The following is a 21,095-nucleotide window of genomic DNA, read 5'->3' on the forward strand; positions in this document are numbered from 1 at the left end:
TACAGCTGTTATTGTACGTGGATACGTCCATGGTCTTTCCTTCTTTCTCGAATTTCCTAGAAACTCCTTGAATTCTCTCGAATTTCCTAAAAACTCCTTGAATTCTCTCAAATTTTCTAGAAACTCCTTGCATTTTTACGAAATTTCAAGAAACTTCTCGAATTACCTCGAAATGTCTAGAATTTTCTAGAATTCCAACAGATGGCGTTGCACATAAGGACCGTTTCCCAAAATGACGCCCCATATTGAAACCATAGATGTATCCACGTCAAAAAAAAAACATTGAACTGATGAAAAACGTGCGAACAACCTCAATATCGATCATTTTCAATATTGCATTAGGTGATAGAAGTATACAGGAAATGAAAAAATCAAATAATTATGTGAAACATTGATTATTATTTGAGATCATTGGTTTTTTCGTTTTCTTTTTTTCGGTCTGTTTCTATTTCATAGAGAGCTGTTTCGTTGTACCAAGGAACATCCTTCACCCAGGAATATCCTCCTTCGCCTTTCACTCGTTTCATTTACATTCCGATGTAGATAAAATAAACAAACACAATATCTACGTGAGGAAACAGAAAACAAGATAACTAACCACAGTCAACAAAAAAAAAATCGAAGGAAAAATACAATAGGGAACTTGCATAATCATAATTCCCTCGATTTTCAATTCTCGAATGACAAAATATTGATTAGCCATCTTTAATTCAACTAACTTTCAACATTCTAGCATATAAATAATTACGATAAATACGTGAGTGAAGGTGTGCAAGTTCCCTATTGATTTAATCATCGCCGAATTAAATACAGCAATGATTACACTGGAATTACTCGCATTGTGCATTATTGTGTCGTATTTTTCATTATCCTATTGTGTCGACTCATATGATGAGTGATTGAATTCATATTGCATCGTCCACTCAACAATTATAATCACAAAATTTCAATGAGATAATGGGAATTCAATTCAAATGGAAACAAAAGGAAAACAATTAAGTAATCATTAATAATCACAGCATTAGTAGGATCGCGTTCTTCAACGGATTTATACACAACGAGTGAGAAAACGTGATAGACTGATTGGAGATCATTGCTATTGCGATGTATTTTAATTCAGTGGTGAATGGAAACGTAAAGAGTTAGTTAATTCATGCTGCGATGGATGTAGAATTATCATTTGAGGAGACATTTTTAATCGGAAATTTTTAGCTCTGAGAAAAGTTTTTTTGAGTTCTTAAATTCGAAGATGTTGAGGGACAACTCATTCTTAAATCGAAGTGAATCACCTCTTCCGGACATTTCATGTCTTGCTAAATACATCTCCATAATTATTTTAATAATTAGATTCTACATGAAATCGCAGAAAACACTTCTCATCAAGAATTTTGTCTTCTACAAAAAAAATTTTCCACCATTTATGGAGTCGTCGAACAATGAGTCATTTTGCTTTGAGTTTAGTTTCTCTTTAAAGAAAGTCTTTGTGAAACTGAAATTATGCTCCCTTGAATTCAACGATATTAACAAAAAATTCCGCCTGAAATTCAATTGAATCATCTCATTTGGAATAGTCAACATCTTCCCGAGCCCTGAACTATATCTCAATGATTCTAGGAGAAGATCACAAAAAAACTTGATTTTTAATCTAAAATTTTCACCTCTATAACAATTTCTTTTGACATTTTCTCTGAATTTTGATGGAAAACTCATCCTCAAATCTAATTGAATCAGCTCTTCTGGGCATTGCACATTTTGCTGAATATCTGAATGCTGAATACTCATCTTGATAATAAATTATTCTGCATGAAATGTTAGAAAACATTTCTCATCAAAAATTTTCTCATTTAAGATAATTTTTTTTTCAGCATTCTTGGGGTTGTGGAACGATGAGTCAATTTTACATTCAATTTAGTTTCTCTTCAACCCTCACCCTTAAATTCAATTGAATCATCTAATTTGGAATATCTAAACCATTCTAAACCCTGAATTATCTCAATAATGATTAATTTTATGAGCAGATGACAAAAAAAATCTCGACATTTTCTCAGAAAATCGTTCATTATCCGCCCTTCAATTTGCAGATGTTGATCGCAAACTCATCCCCAAATTCAATTGAATCATGTCATTTCGAACAATCCAAATCTTTCCAAAACCTGAATCATTTAAATAATGATTAAGTCTACAAGTACATATCAAAAAAAATTTTCAATTGAATCTCTTTCAACATTCCTCCTAAAATATCTCATTACCCAAAAGAATCCAACAAACACACCAAATTTAACATTTTACGTTCAACTCCTTCACCACTGAAATCTTCGTCAATTAGCCAAAAAAAAAATTACCCCTAGCTCTCATCAACATTCGCCCCTATATCAAAGTGGCAGTCGACTCCATCAACATTTAAATCAATATTCTAACGGCGTAACTAGTGATTCCACCAGCGGAAGAGAAACTGAACGAGTATGTCTTCTCTCATCGACTAAAATCGAAAAATATATCCATACCTCACTTTCCATTCCGCCCGTGGAGATAAAGAAAAAAAAAACGTAACGTAGATTGCCTAATTATTCAACAAATCTAATAACACGTACGAATAAATATCCTAGAAGAACATTCACATTCGTTAGAAAGTTCTGTTGGATTTCCATTGGAAATTCTCTCAATTTTTTGTCGAAAAAATCGTTTTTTTCGGTAGAAAATGTTCAACAGAAACTATTATATACAAAAAATAAAGAGAATTTGATGCAAAATCTTCTATTGAGATATTTCAAAATGGTTTTGCTCAATTTTCTCAGCTTTCACTAAAAATTAAGCAAAAAAAAATTGAAAATTCAGGCGTCGGAATTTCTATCGAAAATATCTCAATAAATTGAGTATATACAAATACAATTCTATTAATTATGTTTATAAAATATTTTCTATTGAACATTCCACCGAAATTCTCTAGAAATCCACCAGAATTTTTACACGAATGTGCTAAATATTTCTATGAAATTCGTTCGTACATGAATGCATCATTCCCCAGGAAGACATCAAGATAAACATAATCTCAAGCCCTGACACTTGTCTTGGGATTGGTCGAGATCTCTGAGCATCCGACATTGTTCTCCAGATGAGAAAATTCCCTCGAAGCTCTGCACACGTAATTCAAACGTTCGTACAACTCTGACGTGCATCCACCATCTCTGAGATCATTGAGCCAGTACGACGTCGTGTGTCGAGTGGCATCAATGTAAGTGACGAGATAATCCTTCGGTCGTGTGCCCTCGGAGACGACGATTTTCGTGTGATCGGAGAAGAAATTTACCTGGAGAAGTGGCACTGTCAATTCCATAACAATGGCTTTATCGGTTCGCAGCCAACGACGCATTCGTGGGACAGAGCCATTCCTTCGGGATAACTTGGCTGAACAATTGTCACTGATTTCACCACCGTTTGTCAAGTGGTCGTCCATGTACTCGCTGAAGTGACGCAGGAGCTCGAGTTTCTCGTGGAGGAAGGAGGGAACATCGCGTTCACGTGTGTAACGAGTCACTTCGTCCTCGGGAGTTGTGTATTCCACTCGTCTGGAAGGAGGAAGGGAAAACTTTATTACGTGAAAGGGCATTTTACGACATTGACACGGTATATATACAATGTTTCACTTTTTTCTGTTTGTCGATCGTTCCAGAAGTCGAGGAATTAATTTTTTTAAAGGGATTTATTTCATGATGAGATCAATGGAATGCATTGGAACGTTCTTCATTAATTTTGGATACTATTAGATGAGGTTTAAAAAGAGAGTGAATTTATTCCAATGGCATTATTTTTAATACATTCGCGAATGGATTGATTCACCGAGTTCATGACTTTATGATGAGAAAGGGCATTTTACGACATTTACACTTTATATTTACAATGTTTTAATTTTTTTTGGTTCATCGATCGTTCCAGACGTGAAGGGATTTATTTGTTTAAAAAGATTTATTTCATCTGGAGATCAATAGAGTGTAATTGAACGTTCTTCAGTAATTTTGGAAATCCTTAGATGTGGTTTAGAAGGAGAGCAAATTTATGCAAATGGCATTATTATTTACTCCTTTCTTGAATGGATTAATCCACCAACTATGAAATTTTGTGATGGGAAAGGGCTTTTTACGACATTTACCCTGCTTTAAATTTACAATGTGTACTTTTTTTGTTCATCAACAGGTTTAAGAGTGAACCAATAGACATCTAAATCGACTTTTGGTGATAAAAATTTAGTTCTCGAAATTAAGTCTCCGAAATTAAGGGTCATGAGGTCAGAATAAGGGTTATGAGGGTCAAAATAAGGGTCATCAGGATCAAAATAAGGGGCATGAGGGTAAAGATAAGGGTCATAAGGGTCAATATAAGGGTCATAAGGGCAAAATAATGGATATGGGGGTCAAGATAATGGTCATAAGGGTCAAAATAAGGGGCATGGGGGTGAAGATAAGGGTCATGATGGCCAAAGTAGGTCATGAGGGTCAAAATAAAGGCCATGAGGGTCAAGAGGATCAAGATAAGGGTCATGAGGGTCAAAATAAGGGTCACAAGTCCGATTAAGGGTCCAAATAAGGGTCACAAGGATCAGATTAACGGTTATGTGCATCAGATTAAAGGCCAGATTAAGGGCCCAAATGATGGTAACAAAGATCAGATGAAGGGCCTAAATAAATGCCACAAAAATCAGATTGAGGGTTACAAGAGCCAGAGTAAGGGTTCAAATAAAGGTCATGGGGGTCAGAAACTACGTATCAGAAGGATCAAAATAAGGGTCTCGATATCTCTCTATATTCTAAAAATCCAAATCGACTTTTGCTGATGGAAATTTGTACTCGAAATTGAGACTCCACAATTAAGGGTCAAAATTGAAGGGTCAAAATAACGTTCACAAGAGGTATAACACCAGAATGGGGCCTACAAGGGTCAGAATGAGGATCATGGGGGTCATATGGAAGTTGGCGAGCGGAGCGGGCAGGGGGCGTAGCCCCCTCCTTTATTTATCGTAATTCATTTGATCTTGAGATCAACCAGGTGAACTCGAACCTTCATAACAACCTAAAAATCCCCCTTCGCTCGATAAAAATTCAAACCTTAACATGAAATTGACTCAAATGACATTTCCCTCAATTCATCTCATCAGTGAAAAAAAAACAACAATTCTCCTTACCTTCTGTCGCGAGTGTAACTCATCTTCGTGCTGTCATTAAACAGAACCCCAACCGATCGATCCGACAATTGAAAGCACAGTCCATACTTATTCGAGTAGTCAATCCACTTGGTAACAAACAATGGAGCAAGCCCTTCAATGGGCACTGGGTTCTTGGCAACCCGCGTGTGTCGAATCTCGGCGAGACAATTCTCAAGTGCATGATGCATGAGAGCACTCTCAGAGGACTTCTTCCTGTCAGGACAGAGCAGATTCCCAAACCTCTTCCTCAGCTTCGTTAATTTGGGGAATTTTCTGACCAGCCAATTTCCAACTTTAGCATCTCTATTCTTCTCCCTCTGAATTGGGGGAAGAAGTCGTGCATTGTTCTCCATCAGTTTGGCACTGCCATTGTCGATCAGCTTAATGCCATTCGCAATTGGTGTTTCGATTGATTTGGCCAGTGGCTTTGGCATCTGCTCGATCTGTGGATGCACAACTTTCCTCGACATCGTTGATGTGCACGAAGTCGAGGACAAAGTTGTGGCTGAGGGGAATGAAGTCGTGGGTAATACCAGAGTTTTGTCGTTATTGCTCTTCAATGGCCCTTGGAGACTGGGCTCTGGAGGCCTGTAGCAGCAGGCGTGAGTCAGTTTATCCGGTACAAACTCCATCGTCAAGTAGGCATGCTCTTTAACAGTCTCGAGTGATGGCCTCAACTCCGGAATTGGCTGCAGCAGCCACTTTATCAAATCCTGGCCATTTCTACTGACTACTGTGTCGTTCAGCTTCTTGTAACGATTATTGCAGATTCTTGAGTAGGTTTCCTTCAGTGTCGCTGTGTCGAAGGGAGGCTGGCCCGTTAATAACGCGTAGAGAATGCAACCCAGTGCCCAAACGTCAGCCTCGTAGCTGTATGCCTGTTTGTAGAGCACCTCGGGGGCAATGTAATTCGGTGTACCGCAGATTGTCACTCGGCGCTTTTGACCGTCTGGTCTTGTCGCCAGGCCAAAGTCACCGATTTTCACGATCATCCCGTCCGAGAGGAACATGTTGCCCGGTTTGAGATCTCGGTGAACTACTTTTTGGGAATGGATGTAGGCGACTCCTGTCACCATTTGCTTCATGTAGTAACGAGCCTCGGGCTCCGTTACTTTTCCTCGGTATTTCAGTACGTGCATCAAACTCTGGAATTGAGATGGTGGGAATTAAGGGGCGAACGCATTTCGAGATGCGAAGGCGTGTGTTTTTCACCCGACGAATAGTAAATATTTAATTACATTTCGTTCCACGATTATCTTTCGTACACTGAGAGAAAAACCAACACGTTGTCAAACAAGTCTTGTTTGGGCTAAGAACATCGCTAGCTGAAAATTGCCAAAAAAGAATTTGTTTGGTTCGAATTTGAAAGTCTCAAACATGAATAATTGGTCTGCTTTCGAGAGCAACGAAATATTTGGCTCAAGAGGCGGATAATTCACACCAGACGGTGCCTTTTCAGGATGAAAATATCTCATATAGAGGAAAATTTATCAACAAATATTTTATCCCTAAGTTACAAGATTGCTATCATATCATTATTATTATTTAATTTAAGGGTTCATTTCTTGTCTGTGATTATTAGACAGCCGAAACGAAAAACTACTGGCCCTTGTTTCGCATGAAACAAAGATTTTTCGGGAGCAAAATACGGATGGGAGTATCGAATAACGAAGGAGTAATGCTAGAAATGACATTTCATGCGCGTACAGAGAATGCATTTTTTTTCAACTACTAAATCTATTTTTGCGACAAAAATTTTTCATTCCGGCGCACTCTCTGCATGTTTGGCATAAACAAATCATTTTTTGATAATTTTCAAAAAAATATTTTCTTGGTATAAGACTTATTTGAGAACTTTGTCGTTTTTCTCTCAGTGCAGGTAATTTTTATCCAACTTTTCTCTACGTGTAAAATATCTATTAAAAATTATTGTGCAGAATCACATAATTCTCCTTTAAAAAAATCGAATTTTCCAGCGATCATATTACGTTTAGTCAATCTTTGCACTCATTTTGAAATAGACTGACTCGATTTTACACGAACACCAGCTTTCGAGAAATATCTCTGAATCAAAAGGCGATAGTGAAATTTTTGTAGAAACTTTGTTATAGATCTCACTTTGTTTTACAAAAAAAAATTATTCAGAGATGTCCACAAAAAAATTAGAAAGGGAAGTGTAAAAATGGAATTCAATTTTCTGGAGTCTTCGAATTTCAGACGGTATCTCGGAATCGTAAATACCCAATCGGAAATACCCAAATTTTGACAAAAATCCTTCACAAAAATTTTTAACATTTCTCTTCGCTGGGTAAAAAAATCTCTAAACTACAGAGTATATATCAAGAACTTGATAGAGCATAATGTTGAGTTGAATCATCTAGTTCCATCCCCTCGCTATCGATTTATGTTATAAGTAATTGGATGAATTCCATTACCTTTCTTGGGCACGCTTCGAGCAACATATAAACGTTTAAACTGTCCTCGAAGTAATGATGCATCTGTACGATATTCACGTGATTCAGGTCTTTGTGAATCATAATCTCACGTGCAATCTGTTGAAAAAAGTAGGAACATGAATACCTTCCTTGTTTTTTTATGAGAATTCAAAAACGAAGCGCTAAAACGGTTTAAGTCGATTTTGACTATTAGCCAGTTTTCAGTAAATATCTCGGAATCTAAGGAAAGTAGCAAAATTGTTGTCATAACCTTTTTTGTAGCTCTCAATTCTCTCTACAAAAAAGGTCATTACGAAATTTTCGTGAAACCCTTTTTTGTGGAGTGAATTGGGGGCTACGAAAAGGTCATTACAAAAATTTCGTAATTACGCCCTCAATTCACTCTGCAAACGAAAATTACATTATTTCCTTTAAATTCGAAGATATTCCTCGAAAGCTCAACTAAAGCCTAAATCGGCTTAAACCGTTTTACCGCCTCGCTATTGAATTTATTGGGGATTGGGGGCTTACGCACCTTTTGGATGTGGATCTTTTGCATACGATTCTTTGGAATGATCTTGCAGGCATATCGCTTCCCATTCGCTATATCAGTCATCAGGTATACCCTTGCGAATCCTCCCTACAAAGAAGAAAACATCAATAAAATGCTTAACATTCTTCCATTTTTTAAAATCTTTTTCCAGAGAACTTTCGAAAGATAGTACACCCGGGCCTTAATGAGCATTTTTTGTCGATAAATCTAATGTAATCATTTCATATCAAAAAATTTCATAGAAAACCTCAGCGCACTCGCTAGAAAATTCTATTGGATTTCTATTGAACTTTATTGGTTTTTGGCCAATTCTAGTAAGAAATTCCGCAGATTATTTATGCGTTTTTCTTCAATAGAAGTTCTATGGAAAATATTCTAGCGAAAAACTCAATAGAGTTCCATTGTTTTGGACGGCTTCCATTGACATATTTTCTATAAAAATTCCTAGGCTCAAATTTTCTACGTTTTCTTATTTTTTTTTTTCAAATGAGAAGTAAAGAAAAATAGAGTGGAAAAATTGAAAATTGGTGTCAAAGAATTACTGTAGGAAATGTCTCAATAAGAAAAGTTGTGTAGAAAAATGAAATTCGATTAATTTTTTGTATGGAATAATTTCGATTGGACATCTTCTATTAAAAAAATACAGTAGTGCTGCGGAATTCTTCAATTCTTCAAAAGAAATTCAATAGAATACTCTAGCTAAATTTGTCTGTAAAATTTTTTCGTGCCTGCAGTTAAACACTAAATTCACTGCAATATTTGCTTGTTGAATAGAAGATAATAAAGTCTATTCAAAAATTTTATTTGACTCAAACTACAATTTTCCAAAATTCAAACTGAATATTTTGTTCCGGAGTCTTTCCTACAAAAATAAATGCTCGATATTCCTGTCTCCCTCATTCTTCTATTTCAATTTTCCTTGTCCAAAAATAAATTCTAAATTACAGACGAAATCCCACTAGTTTTTCCTCCAACTCTTCTAGACGTGTGTTAATAACCCTTTCCTTGGCCCAAAATATCTCTAGAAATATTTTCAAGCGTCTCCATTCGTCGCGTGAGACGAGGAAAACATACCACACACCGATCACGTGTGTGTAACAAGTCACACGGCCCTATATACCAATTATACACTTAAATAAATTATTTTTCCGGGGCTGTTTTTATTGTTAGGCTTCGCTTCCAAATACATCCGACCCACGATGTATCGATAAAATCTTGCGCTACGGTTTTAGTCCACAGAAGCAGTTAACATGGAATACCATAATGAAGCGATGAAATAAAAATTTTCAATTCCTTTGAGACTTTAGTTATTTTAGTAAGGTTTTTTCTATTAAGGTAATGAACCTCCACATCCCAGATATTTTTTCAATAATTTCCCTTCAGTACTTTGTTATTAATAACAACGAAAATTAATAAACAATTATTTATTTTTTAAAACTTTGACTACTTAAAGTTCTATTTTTGAAATTTTTAGTACGTTTATTTTCCACGAGAAAAAAAAAATGGAACTGAAAAACATGTTGAAAAACTAGATGAATAATGAATGATTTAATATTTTCATCACGCTGTGCGAAAAAGTAACTTTCCGGTGGCCTGGCGTAGTGGTTAAGGCCGTTGCCTCACAACGGATAGGTTCCAGGTTCGNGCCAAAAAACACTTTTTTGCACTCGTTACGAAATATACTATTTCATCAAGCTGGGCGAAAAAGTAACTTTTTAGGCACGCTTCGCTTCGCGTGCCTAAAACGTCCCTTTTCCACACATTATGATGAAAAATATCGTTCGATACTCGTGGGAAAAGTGTTTTTTGGCTCGTGGGATTATATCACTCGGCTTCGGCTCGTGCTATAAAGCTCCCACGAGCCAAAAAACTCTTTTCCGCACTCATAACGAATTATACTATTATAGATCCTATTTACTAAAGATGAACGAAACGTGAAGTTGTGTTATATCGAAATATCTCGAAACTGCCTGACGGCTAATCCTTAAATCTGATTGGTCAATATGTGACACGAAGTTATTCACAAAAAAAACACGCGGCATTTTCAAATTCTTCAGTGACATAATTTCAGATTCTTCAGTGGTAAATTTTTTTTTTACGTCATATATATATAATATATATATTTCACATGTATATATATCATCGGTGAAATTAATAAATTCAGTCCTTTTATGGAGACCGGTTATTAAAAAAAATTGAAGATAATTAATTGAAAATGAAAAATTCTTTATGGGGTATTCCATGTGAACTCACCCAGGTCAAAACCCTCACCATCGCCAATCATATTGCCGATTTTTCCTGTGGTTGTATCTGATAAAATTTGACTTCTCAAATTTTTTCAGATTTTTTGAGGCATCCTGTGGGCAGCCATGTTTTTTTGCAAGTTTTATCTTCAAATGGCTGTAACTTCCGTAAAAATCAACCGATTTGAGTTTTTTTTTTTACAAAATGTGCGTCTTCGACTACACATTATTGTAAATGCAGGACTCGATGCAGGACTCAATGGACAATTTCAGATGACGAAAGATGAAAAAGACATGGAGATAACGTTCGAAAGATAGTACACCCGGGCCTTAAGCTTGAATTTATTTCTAAAATAGTGTGAATTGTCCAGTGAATAAACAAACAAAATTCATCAATAATGTAAATATGGAAACATTTAATGTCTCATTAAATTAAAGATCTCCCCATCAAGATTTCCCCGCCTCTCTTAGATCTTTTCGAAGGAGTTAATCGTAAACTCATCCTCAATCAGAGTTAGTTGATCTCATTTTGCCGATTCATTACGAAATTATCCCTCACTCAATCGCACCGTCTCCGTTCAACCTAGACCTGATTAAATCCCCGCAAAACACTGTTTTCCTCATCGTATTCATTACAATAAATCCATACAAAGACGACGCTTCGAAGAAGAAGCGTGCAACGAAAGGAGCGACTTCCGCTGAAAACCACAGCGAGAAAACCAAGGAACGAGGGAAGAGAGAAAAAAGTAAAGGTAAAAAAAAGGTGCATCGAACTGGGATGGTAAGAGTCAACGTCCAACGTCTAAGCGTGGATAAAGGAGCAGAACAGCAGGTATAAAGAAATCAAGGTTCCCCTCTGCCGGTGTTTGGGTTCCCACAGGAAAGCAGGAAACAACGTGCCCCGATGTTGCATGCTTGAGAGAGACAGATAAGACGCGTGGTGAGTGCGTCACAGGCCCGCAGAATGACCGAGACGAGTTGTTCAACTTTTGAAACACGAGTTTGACGAGTTTTTAATCCCATAAACTAGAAAATTAAAGTTTAGGTACAACTGCGTTTGTAAATCGGAGAAAATGAAATTTGGTTGGAGCGAAAATTCACGCAAATGGGGACATTATGTTGAAATGACGATGCATTAAAGAATATTTTGAGTACGTTGTTTTTTATTTCGATGAATCAGGAGAAAAATTGATGAGTTATAGGCGATTGAGAAATTCTGCATAATTTCTCTTGTGATGAGGAAATCAGTGGAAACTCGAAATTCCAGTGAGACTTAGGAAAAATTCGACACACAGCTGATTTTGTTTTAATATAAAATTTATGCCATTCGTGTAAAATAGGCAAAAGAAATATCCTTATAATATTGAAAGTACAAGATCGAAGGCGCGCTCCGCACCCCTAGCAATTTGATGGATTTTATATCAGTAGCGAAGTGGTAAAATGGTGCTAGTCAATTTTGACTAACTCAGAATCTAAGGCAGATAGCAAATTTGTTGTTATAACCTTTTTTATAGGGCCGATCGAGTGCTACAACAAATGTGATCGCGAAAATTTCGCTATCTCCCTTAGATTCCGGAATATTCCGCAAAAACTCAAGTGGGAGGTAAGTCGACTTGAACCGTTTTACCACTTCGCTACTGATATTGAGAAATTCTGCATAATTTCTCTTGTGATGAGGAAATCAGTGGAAACTCGAAATTCCAGTGAGACTTAGGAAAAATTTGACACACAGCTGATTTTGTTTTAATATAAAATTTATGCCATTCGTGTAAAATAGGCAAAAGAAATATCCTTATAATATTGAAAGTACAAGATCGAAGGCGCGCTCCGCACCCCTAGCAATTTGATGGATTTTATATCAGTAGCGAAGTGGTAAAATGGTGCTAGTCAATTTTGACTAACTCAGAATCTAAGGCAGATAGCAAATTTGTTGTTATAACCTTTTATATAGGGCCGATCGAGTGCTACAACAAATGTGATCGCGAAAATTTCGCTATCTCCCTTAGATTCCGGAATATTCCGCAAAAACTCAAGTGGGAGGTAAGTCGACTTGAACCGTTTTACCACTTCGCTACTGATATTGAGAAATTCTGCATAATTTCTCTTGTGATGAGGAAATCAGTGGAAACTCGAAATTCCAGTGAGACTTAGGAAAAATTTGACACACAGCTGATTTTGTTTTAATATAAAATTTATGCCATTCGTGTAAAATAGGCAAAAGAAATATCCTTATAATATTGAAAGTACAAGATCGAAGGCGCGCTCCGCGCCCCTAGCAATTTGATGGATTTTATATCAGTAGCGAAGTGGTGAAATGGTACAAGTCAATTTTGACTAACTCAGAATCTAAGGCAGATAGCAAATTTGTTGTTATAACCTTTTTTATAGGGCCGATCGAGTGCTACAACAAATGTGATCGCGAAAATTTCGCTATCTCCCTTAGATTCCGGAATATTCCGCAAAAACTCAAGTGGGAGGTAAGTCGACTTGAACCGTTTTACCACTTCGCTACTGATATTGAGAAATTCTGCATAATTTCTCTTGTGATGAGGAAATCAGTGGAAACTCGAAATTCCAGTGAGACTTAGGAAAAATTTGACACACAGCTGATTTTGTTTTAATATAAAATTTATGCCATTCGTGTAAAATAGGCAAAAGAAATATCCTTATAATATTGAAAGTACAAGATCGAAGGCGCGCTCCGCACCCCTAGCAATTTGATGGATTTTATATCAGTAGCGAAGTGGTAAAATGGTGCTAGTCAATTTTGACTAACTCAGAATCTAAGGCAGATAGCAAATTTGTTGTTATAACCTTTTATATAGGGCCGATCGAGTGCTACAACAAATGTGATCGCGAAAATTTCGCTATCTCCCTTAGATTCCGGAATATTCCGCAAAAACTCAAGTGGGAGGTAAGTCGACTTGAACCGTTTTACCACTTCGCTACTGATATTGAGAAATTCTGCATAATTTCTCTTGTGATGAGGAAATCAGTGGAAACTCGAAATTCCAGTGAGACTTAGGAAAAATTTGACACACAGCTGATTTTGTTTTAATATAAAATTTATGCCATTCGTGTAAAATAGGCAAAAGAAATATCCTTATAATATTGAAAGTACAAGATCGAAGGCGCGCTCCGCGCCCCTAGCAATTTGATGGATTTTATATCAGTAGCGAAGTGGTGAAATGGTACAAGTCAATTTTGACTAACTCAGAATCTAAGGCAGATAGCAAATTTGTTGTTATAACCTTTTTTATAGGGCCGATCGAGTGCTACAACAAATGTGATCGCGAAAATTTCGCTATCTCCCTTAGATTCCGGAATATTCCGCAAAAACTCAAGTGGGAGGTAAGTCGACTTGAACCGTTTTACCACTTCGCTACTGATATTGAGAAATTCTGCATAATTTCTCTTGTGATGAGGAAATCAGTGGAAACTCGAAATTCCAGTGAGACTTAGGAAAAATTTGACACACAGCTGATTTTGTTTTAATATAAAATTTATGCCATTCGTGTAAAATAGGCAAAAGAAATATCCTTATAATATTGAAAGTACAAGATCGAAGGCGCGCTCCGCGCCCCTAGCAATTTGATGGATTTTATATCAGTAGCGAAGTGGTGAAATGGTACAAGTCAATTTTGACTAACTCAGAATCTAAGACAGATAGCAAATTTGTTGTTATAACCTTTTTTATAGGGCCGATCGAGTGCTACAACAAATGTGATCGCGAAAATTTCGCTATCTCCCTTAGATTCCGGAATATTCCGCAAAAACTCAAGTGGGAGGTAAGTCGACTTGAACCGTTTTATCACTTCGCTACTGATATTGAGATTTTGGTACTGAATATTTAAATGCAATTTGAAATTCCTAATGGTTGAGAAATTTTGGTTTAATATTTATTGGAAACTATCTAAATAGAGAACTTGCATGAAGCTGAATTCTTTCCAATTCCCCTATTCACAACTTCCTTATAACATATGGATAGCTAAACGGCGAAAATTGTGGAAAAATATTGCCTAGATGTTTTTTGATAATTAATTGAAAATCCGTCGTTTTCGAGGCCAATTTTTCGGTTATGACGTCACAGAGACGGTCAGGTAACGCTTCATTGGTTGAAGAAGACGGGAGTGGGGCGTTGTCGTCCTCCATTGGCCGAGGCCCTTCTCAAGATTGGGTTAGGTCGGCTCGAGTCATTCTGTGACTGGTCCAATGCACGACCGTCTGTGTGACGTCATTAGCGATTTCAAAGCGTTTGAAATCTTCAATTTTTAACAATTAATTATTAATTAATGAGCAATATTCTAAACGTTTGTGAATGAAAAATGAATTATTCAGGGGCCAAACTTGATATTAGCAAATTGAAAAAAATTGGTCCCTATTCACTTGAATTCAACTTGAAACTTGAGAATTCGTAGGTAATTTCCCTCTGAAGTGATTTTAATGTCATAATTCTCCTGAACAGTGGAGAATTTACAAAATACCGGTCCAATATTATTCATTCGTGTTCGGTATTTCAAATTTTTTTATCATGATCGAAATATTCAAGGTCTTTAGACATTAGTCGTTTACGAATAATATTGAAGAATCGTAAAATTTTAGTGGTCATCTCGGGAAATAAAGTACTGTTATTTCCATTATGAGGAGCGTAAAACGTCTAATTATAAGAAAATAGAGATATAGCTGTTAAATGAGACGAACCATAAACGCCTGATTTTATGTTAATGGAAGCACAAATGAAAAAAAAATAGTCGATAAATCCAGCTATTGCAATTGTGTGTCATTATTTCACTCGTTTTTTTCACAGAAATATTCAATACAAAAAACAGAAATTTTCACTTTCTGGAGTATTTACTCTGTTGAAATATTTTTAATAGTTTAACAGTTTAATAATTTTAACCGTCCGCGGGGCAAACGAACAATAAACAATTAATTTTTTGTCACTCTGGTCGTAAGGCAGCGTTTTAGGCGCAAAATCACGTCAAACCACAAAAATCACCTCAACCACAAAAATTATGAATTTTCTGCCAATGGTCCGTTTTGCCCTACCATCCCCTTTAATAAAATTTTTTTTTTGCTTGAATTGCGTCAAACAGGTTTTTTTTTGACTGTTTCATTTTGTCCCACTCTCCCCTACTATTTTGCACTAATTATTCGTTTTCAGAAATATACAATCGATCTTCAACACTGTTAAAAAAATTTAACTGAATTTTCCAGAAAATGACACTGAATTCAATTTAATGGACAAAAGTCTATGAAACTTCAAGTTTCCCTGAAATTCAAGGAAATTCCTGATTTTTCAGTGGAAGAACCATCAAGACTCCGAAATTTCCATGAATTTTCAATGTAAACATGATAATTCAATAAGAAACTGCTCTGAAATTTCAAAAAATTGACAATTCAAGGACATTTTTGCTTGAATTTTCCTAATTTGCATTAATTTTCATGGAATAATTTAACTGAAATTTAAAATTTCCATGAATTTTCCACGAAAACCCCTAATTTTCAATGGTAAAATTCCCTGAAATTTCAATGAAACCGTCATTTGTGTCATATTTCGAGACTAAAGCCTGGAAACTTCAGTAAAAATTTTTTAACAGTGAATGCATTAGAAATCCCACGCGAAGAGCCCGCGACTTTCAAAACTCATAGTAGTCTCCCCTCAAAATTCGAGGCAATACATTAAAATGCTCCATGAACATAAACGTCTTACCTTTCCGAGAAACGGTCCTTTATGGTAGGCATTACCCTGGACCGGATCGACGACGTAATCCGGTTCACTATCACCAGTTGTGTTATGGCTCTCCCAAATGGACGTCAATTTGTTCTTAGACGGAGATCTGCCGATACCAACGACTGGTGTTGCATTGAACGACTGCAAATGACTGTTTTGACTTGTACCAATGGTCTGAGATCGTCTGTTCACCAATGAATCCAGCCCATCGAGGCTCGCAATGCGCGACGGTGTGTTTGAACGTTTCTGATTAATTCCACTGGTCCTTGGACCGGTGATAACGGTCGTCGAGAGACTTCCGGGCTCAGAACGAGCTCTACGAGTATCACAGGTCACACCAACGGATAATTCCATGAAGGAGGTAGCTACCACACGTCCGTCATTACCAGAGCCACGAATTGTTGATGTTCGTGGTGAATATGTGGGATTAAAGATTCTCTCGTAATTCACCAGAGAATTCATCAGTGAATTCTTCACATTCGACCCAATTTCCTGGGAATTTCTCAATGGAATACACGAGGCAGGCACTTCGGTGTCTCTTATCGTAAAACCAAAATTAACTTTGGCAGTGGGTTGATTAGTAAGAGCATTGCGGTCTTGACATCCGTTCGAATATTTCGGCATTTGCGAATTTTTCAATGGAGTTTTCGTTCCTGGGGGCTCCATAATCGTGTCTCGTTCACGTGACATTTTGGGGTGATTTTATTTTGGTAAACTTGAGGGATAATATTTGTGATACCGTGGAATAGCCAATGACGCTTTGATGTATAGATTAATTCGGCCAAGGCTCTTGTGACGTAGTCGAAATGCTGGTGGTGTGTTACGAACGATCGATGGTATTGCTTCGGAGGAGTTTCAACTGCCGTCTTTCATTAATTGAGCGGTGGGGATCACGTCCTGTTGACACCATTGGTTTTTATTATTATCTGATGCTAGGTGAATGAGAGAAGTTGGATAATTGGGGTGTTGGAGGGATTTTTTTAAGTTGAAGCAGAATGGTGAAGTGGGAAAATTAGGTGAAATATATTAGGAAAACATCAGGAAAAACGAGGAAGTCACAGTCAATTAGAAACACCTCGAGATTGGGATGACATAATACAGGCGCTCTCAATTGCCTGTAACTAATTAATTTGATTTTTTTATTGGAATAGAAAAATAGGTGTCTAATTTTTTCAGTTAATATTGATATCCACACGCACAAAATAAATAATAAAAATACCCAGTGAATTCACTAGACAATTCTATTGGATTTGGCTGGTTCTACTGAAATGTTCAATGGAAAATATTCTATAGAAAAAGACAATTGAATTCGATTCTTCTGTACAACTTAGTCTATTGGATATGTGTGTTTGTTTTTATTATTATCTGATGCTAGGTGAATGAGAGAAGTTGGATAATTGGGGTGTTGGAGGGATTTTTTTTAGTTGAAGCAGAATGGTGAAGTGGGAAAATTAGGTGAAATGTATTAGGAAAACATCAGGAAACGCGAGGAAGTCACAGTCAATTAGAAACACCTCGAGATTGGGATGGCATAATACCGGCGCTCTCAATTGCCTGTAGCTAATTAATTTGATTTTTTTATTGGAATAGAAAAATAGGTGTCTAATTTTTTCAGTTAATATTGATATCCACACGCACAAAATAAATAATAAAAATACCCAGTGAATTCACTAGACAATTCTATTGGATTTGGCTGGTTCTACTGAAATGTTCAATGGAAAATATTCTATAGAAAAAGACAATAGAATTCGATTCTTCTGTACAACTTAGTCTATTGGATTTGTGCGTTTGTTTTAGTAGTATCTGATGCTACGTGAATAAGAGAAGTTGGATAATTGGGGTGTTGGAGGGATTTTTTTTAGTTGAAGCAGAATGGTGAAGTGGGAAAATTAGGTGAAATGTATTAGAAAAACATCAGGAAACGCGAGGAAGTCACAGTCAATTAGAAACACCTCGAGATTGGGATGGCATAATACCGGCGCTCTCAATTGCCTGTAGCTAATTAATTTGATTTTTTTATTGGAATAGAAAAATAGGTGTCTAATTTTTTCAGTTAATATTGATATCCACACGCACAAAATAAATAATAAAAATACCCAGTGAATTCACTAGACAATTCTATTGGATTTGGCTGGTTCTACTGAAATGTTCAATGGAAAATATTCTATAGAAAAAGACAATAGAATTCGATTCTTCTGTACAACTTAGTCTATTGGATTTGTGCGTTTGTTTTAGTATTATCTGATGCTACGTGAATAAGAGAAGTTGGATAATTGGGGTGTTGGAGGGTTTTTTTTTAGTTGAAGCAGAATGGTGAAGTGGGAAAATTAGGTGAAATGTATTAGAAAAACATCAGGAAACGCGAGGAAGTCACAGTCAATTAGAAACACCTCGAGATTGGGATGGCATAATACCGGCGCTCTCAATTGCCTGTAGCTAATTAATTTGATTTTTTTATTGGAATAGAAAAATAGGTGTCTAATTTTTTCAGTTAATATTGATATCCACACGCACAAAATAAATAATAAAAATACCCAGTGAATTCACTAGACAATTCTATTGGATTTGGCTGGTTCTACTGAAATGTTCAATGGAAAATATTCTATAGAAAAAGACAATTGAATTCGATTCTTCTGTACAACTTAGTCTATTGGATATGTGTGTTTGTTTTTATTATTATCTGATGCTAGGTGAATGAGAGAAGTTGGATAATTGGGGTGTTGGAGGGATTTTTTTAAGTTGAAGCAGAATGGTGAAGTGGGAAAATTAGGTGAAAAGTATTAGGAAAACATCAGGAAAAGCGAGGAAGTCACAGTCAATTAGAAACACCTCGAGATTGGGATGGCATAATGCAGGCGTTCTCAATTGCCTGTAGCTAATCAATTTGATTTTTTTATTGGAATAGAAAAATGTGTGTCTAATTTTTTCAGTTAATATTGATATCCACACGCACAAAATAAATAATCGAAATATCTAGCGAATTCACTAGACAATTCTATTGGATATGTATTCACCTTTCTATTAGTTTTCGGCTGGTTCTACTGAAATGTTCAATGGAAAATATTCTATAGCAAAAGACAGTAGAATTCGATTTTTCTGGACAACTTATTCTATTGGATTTGTGCGAATTCGCTGGGGTTTTTTATGAAATGTTTTCATACGTGCAACGTTGAAAATTTAATACAAAACCTCCACTCAATCGTTGTGGAAAAAATGTATTTTACAGTGAAATGGTGGAATGAATAAATTCAATTCAGTATTGACTATTGACCAGTTTTCAATGAATATCTCGGAATCTAAGGGAGATAGCAAACTTTTTATTGTAACCTTTTTTGTAGAACCGATTGAGAGCTACAACAAATATAATTACGGAAATTTCGCTATTTCCCTTAGATTCGGAAATATTCCTCAAAAACTCAACTGAGAGATAAGTCGACGTAAACCGTTTTACCACTTCGCTACTGAATTTAATTTTAGAATAGATGAGTTTTTAGGGAATATATTGACATCTATGAGGAATAACGAATTTTTCGTGGAATGATTTTCTTTGTAAGGCATGAAGAATTCCACGCATGAAGAAATTTAATAGAAAAACCTAGCGAATTCGTTAGAAAATTCTATTGGATTTTTATTGAACTTTCTATTCATTTTTGGCCGATGCTATTGAAATTGCCAATAGGAAACAAACCAAAAACCAAGAAAATGAGAGTTGAGTTGAGAGTGAAAGTTATAAAGAAAAATCGAATTCTATTAAACATGTCAATCGAATCGACCAAAAACTGATAGAAACTACAATAGAAATCCAATAGAATTTTCTAACGAATTCGATAGGTTTTTCTATTAAATTTTTTCGTGTCATAGGGATTTCGTTATTTTTTTAATTCAGAGTGGAAACACTCAATAGTGAAGTCGTAAAATAACATTAACTTGTTTACTCTGTTCAGTTTTTGTCTGTTTAGTCGTTGTTTTCTACGGAATATCTTGAAATTCAAGAGAGACAGCGAACTTCATAAGACGAGCTCTTTTATAGAACAGAATGAAGTTTATAAATAAGACTCTTATAATTAAAACTAAGTATTTTATTTTAGGTTTGAAGATATTTATTAAGGTTCAGAAGTGAAGAGATAAAACCGAAATGTAAGAGAAATAGCAAAATTTTTGTGAGGCCCTGTCTTATGGAGTAGAGCGGGATGTATATAAAAAAGTCATGTCTAGTACTTTCTTCTAATTTTCATATTCAACATTAAAAATTCAATGCAAAATCCGAATTCAACCGTTGGAAAAATTAAATTCAAGAGGGAAATGGTGACATGAAAAAACTCATTTTCACTTTAGAATAGATGAGTCTTGGAGTGATTTTCATTGTAGAATTTTATGAGGATATCGTTATTTTTTTAGGTTCAGAGATATTTACCGAACACTCAGTAGTGAAGTTGTAAAACAAAATCAATTAAGTTTATTTAGTCTTTGCTCTTTACTGAATATCTGGAAATTTCAAAGAGATAGCGAATTTTTTATCCCCATTCAATCGTTGCAGATGGCAAATTAAATTTAAGAATGAAATGGTGAAATGAAGAAACTCATTGTCACTTTAGAATAGATTAGCATTTGCGATGATTTTCTTTGTAGGGAATCAAGAATTTCAGAAGAAGTTAATTTTTTTTTCAGAAATCTTTATCAAACACTCAGTGTGGTATCCTAAAACAAAATCAAGTTTGTTTAATCTGTTTTTTACTGAATATACTTCGAAATTCAAGAGAGATAGAGATAATTTTTTATCAACAACTTTTTTCGTAGGACAGAATGAAACCTGTTAATAAAACTTCTATAATAAAAACTTCGTTATTTTTTCTAGATGTGAAGATATTAGGCCGTGACTATTCGCATCATTGAGTGAATCACTCCCGTACACTCCATACACTCCACGCATGCG

The 21,095-nt window shown here is 35.8% G+C and overlaps 1 protein-coding gene across 1 annotated transcript; it reads right to left on the reverse strand.

The window, feature by feature from the left end:
• Positions 1-379: 379 nt before the first annotated feature.
• LOC107038832 (serine/threonine-protein kinase PLK3) lies at positions 380-17,059 on the reverse strand (the record flags this gene model as incomplete). The annotated part of the gene is given in 5 exon segments (XM_015258133.1): positions 380-3,566; positions 5,177-6,342; positions 7,633-7,749; positions 8,168-8,272; positions 16,142-17,059. Coding segments are annotated over 5 exon segments (2,616 nt in total). The 3' UTR covers positions 380-3,049.
• Positions 17,060-21,095: the final 4,036 nt, after the last annotated feature.

Source organism: Diachasma alloeum, unplaced genomic scaffold (assembly GCF_001412515.2).
Source record: "Diachasma alloeum isolate Michigan unplaced genomic scaffold, Dall2.0 Dall_scaffold_00288, whole genome shotgun sequence".
NCBI lineage: Eukaryota > Metazoa > Arthropoda > Insecta > Hymenoptera > Braconidae > Diachasma > Diachasma alloeum.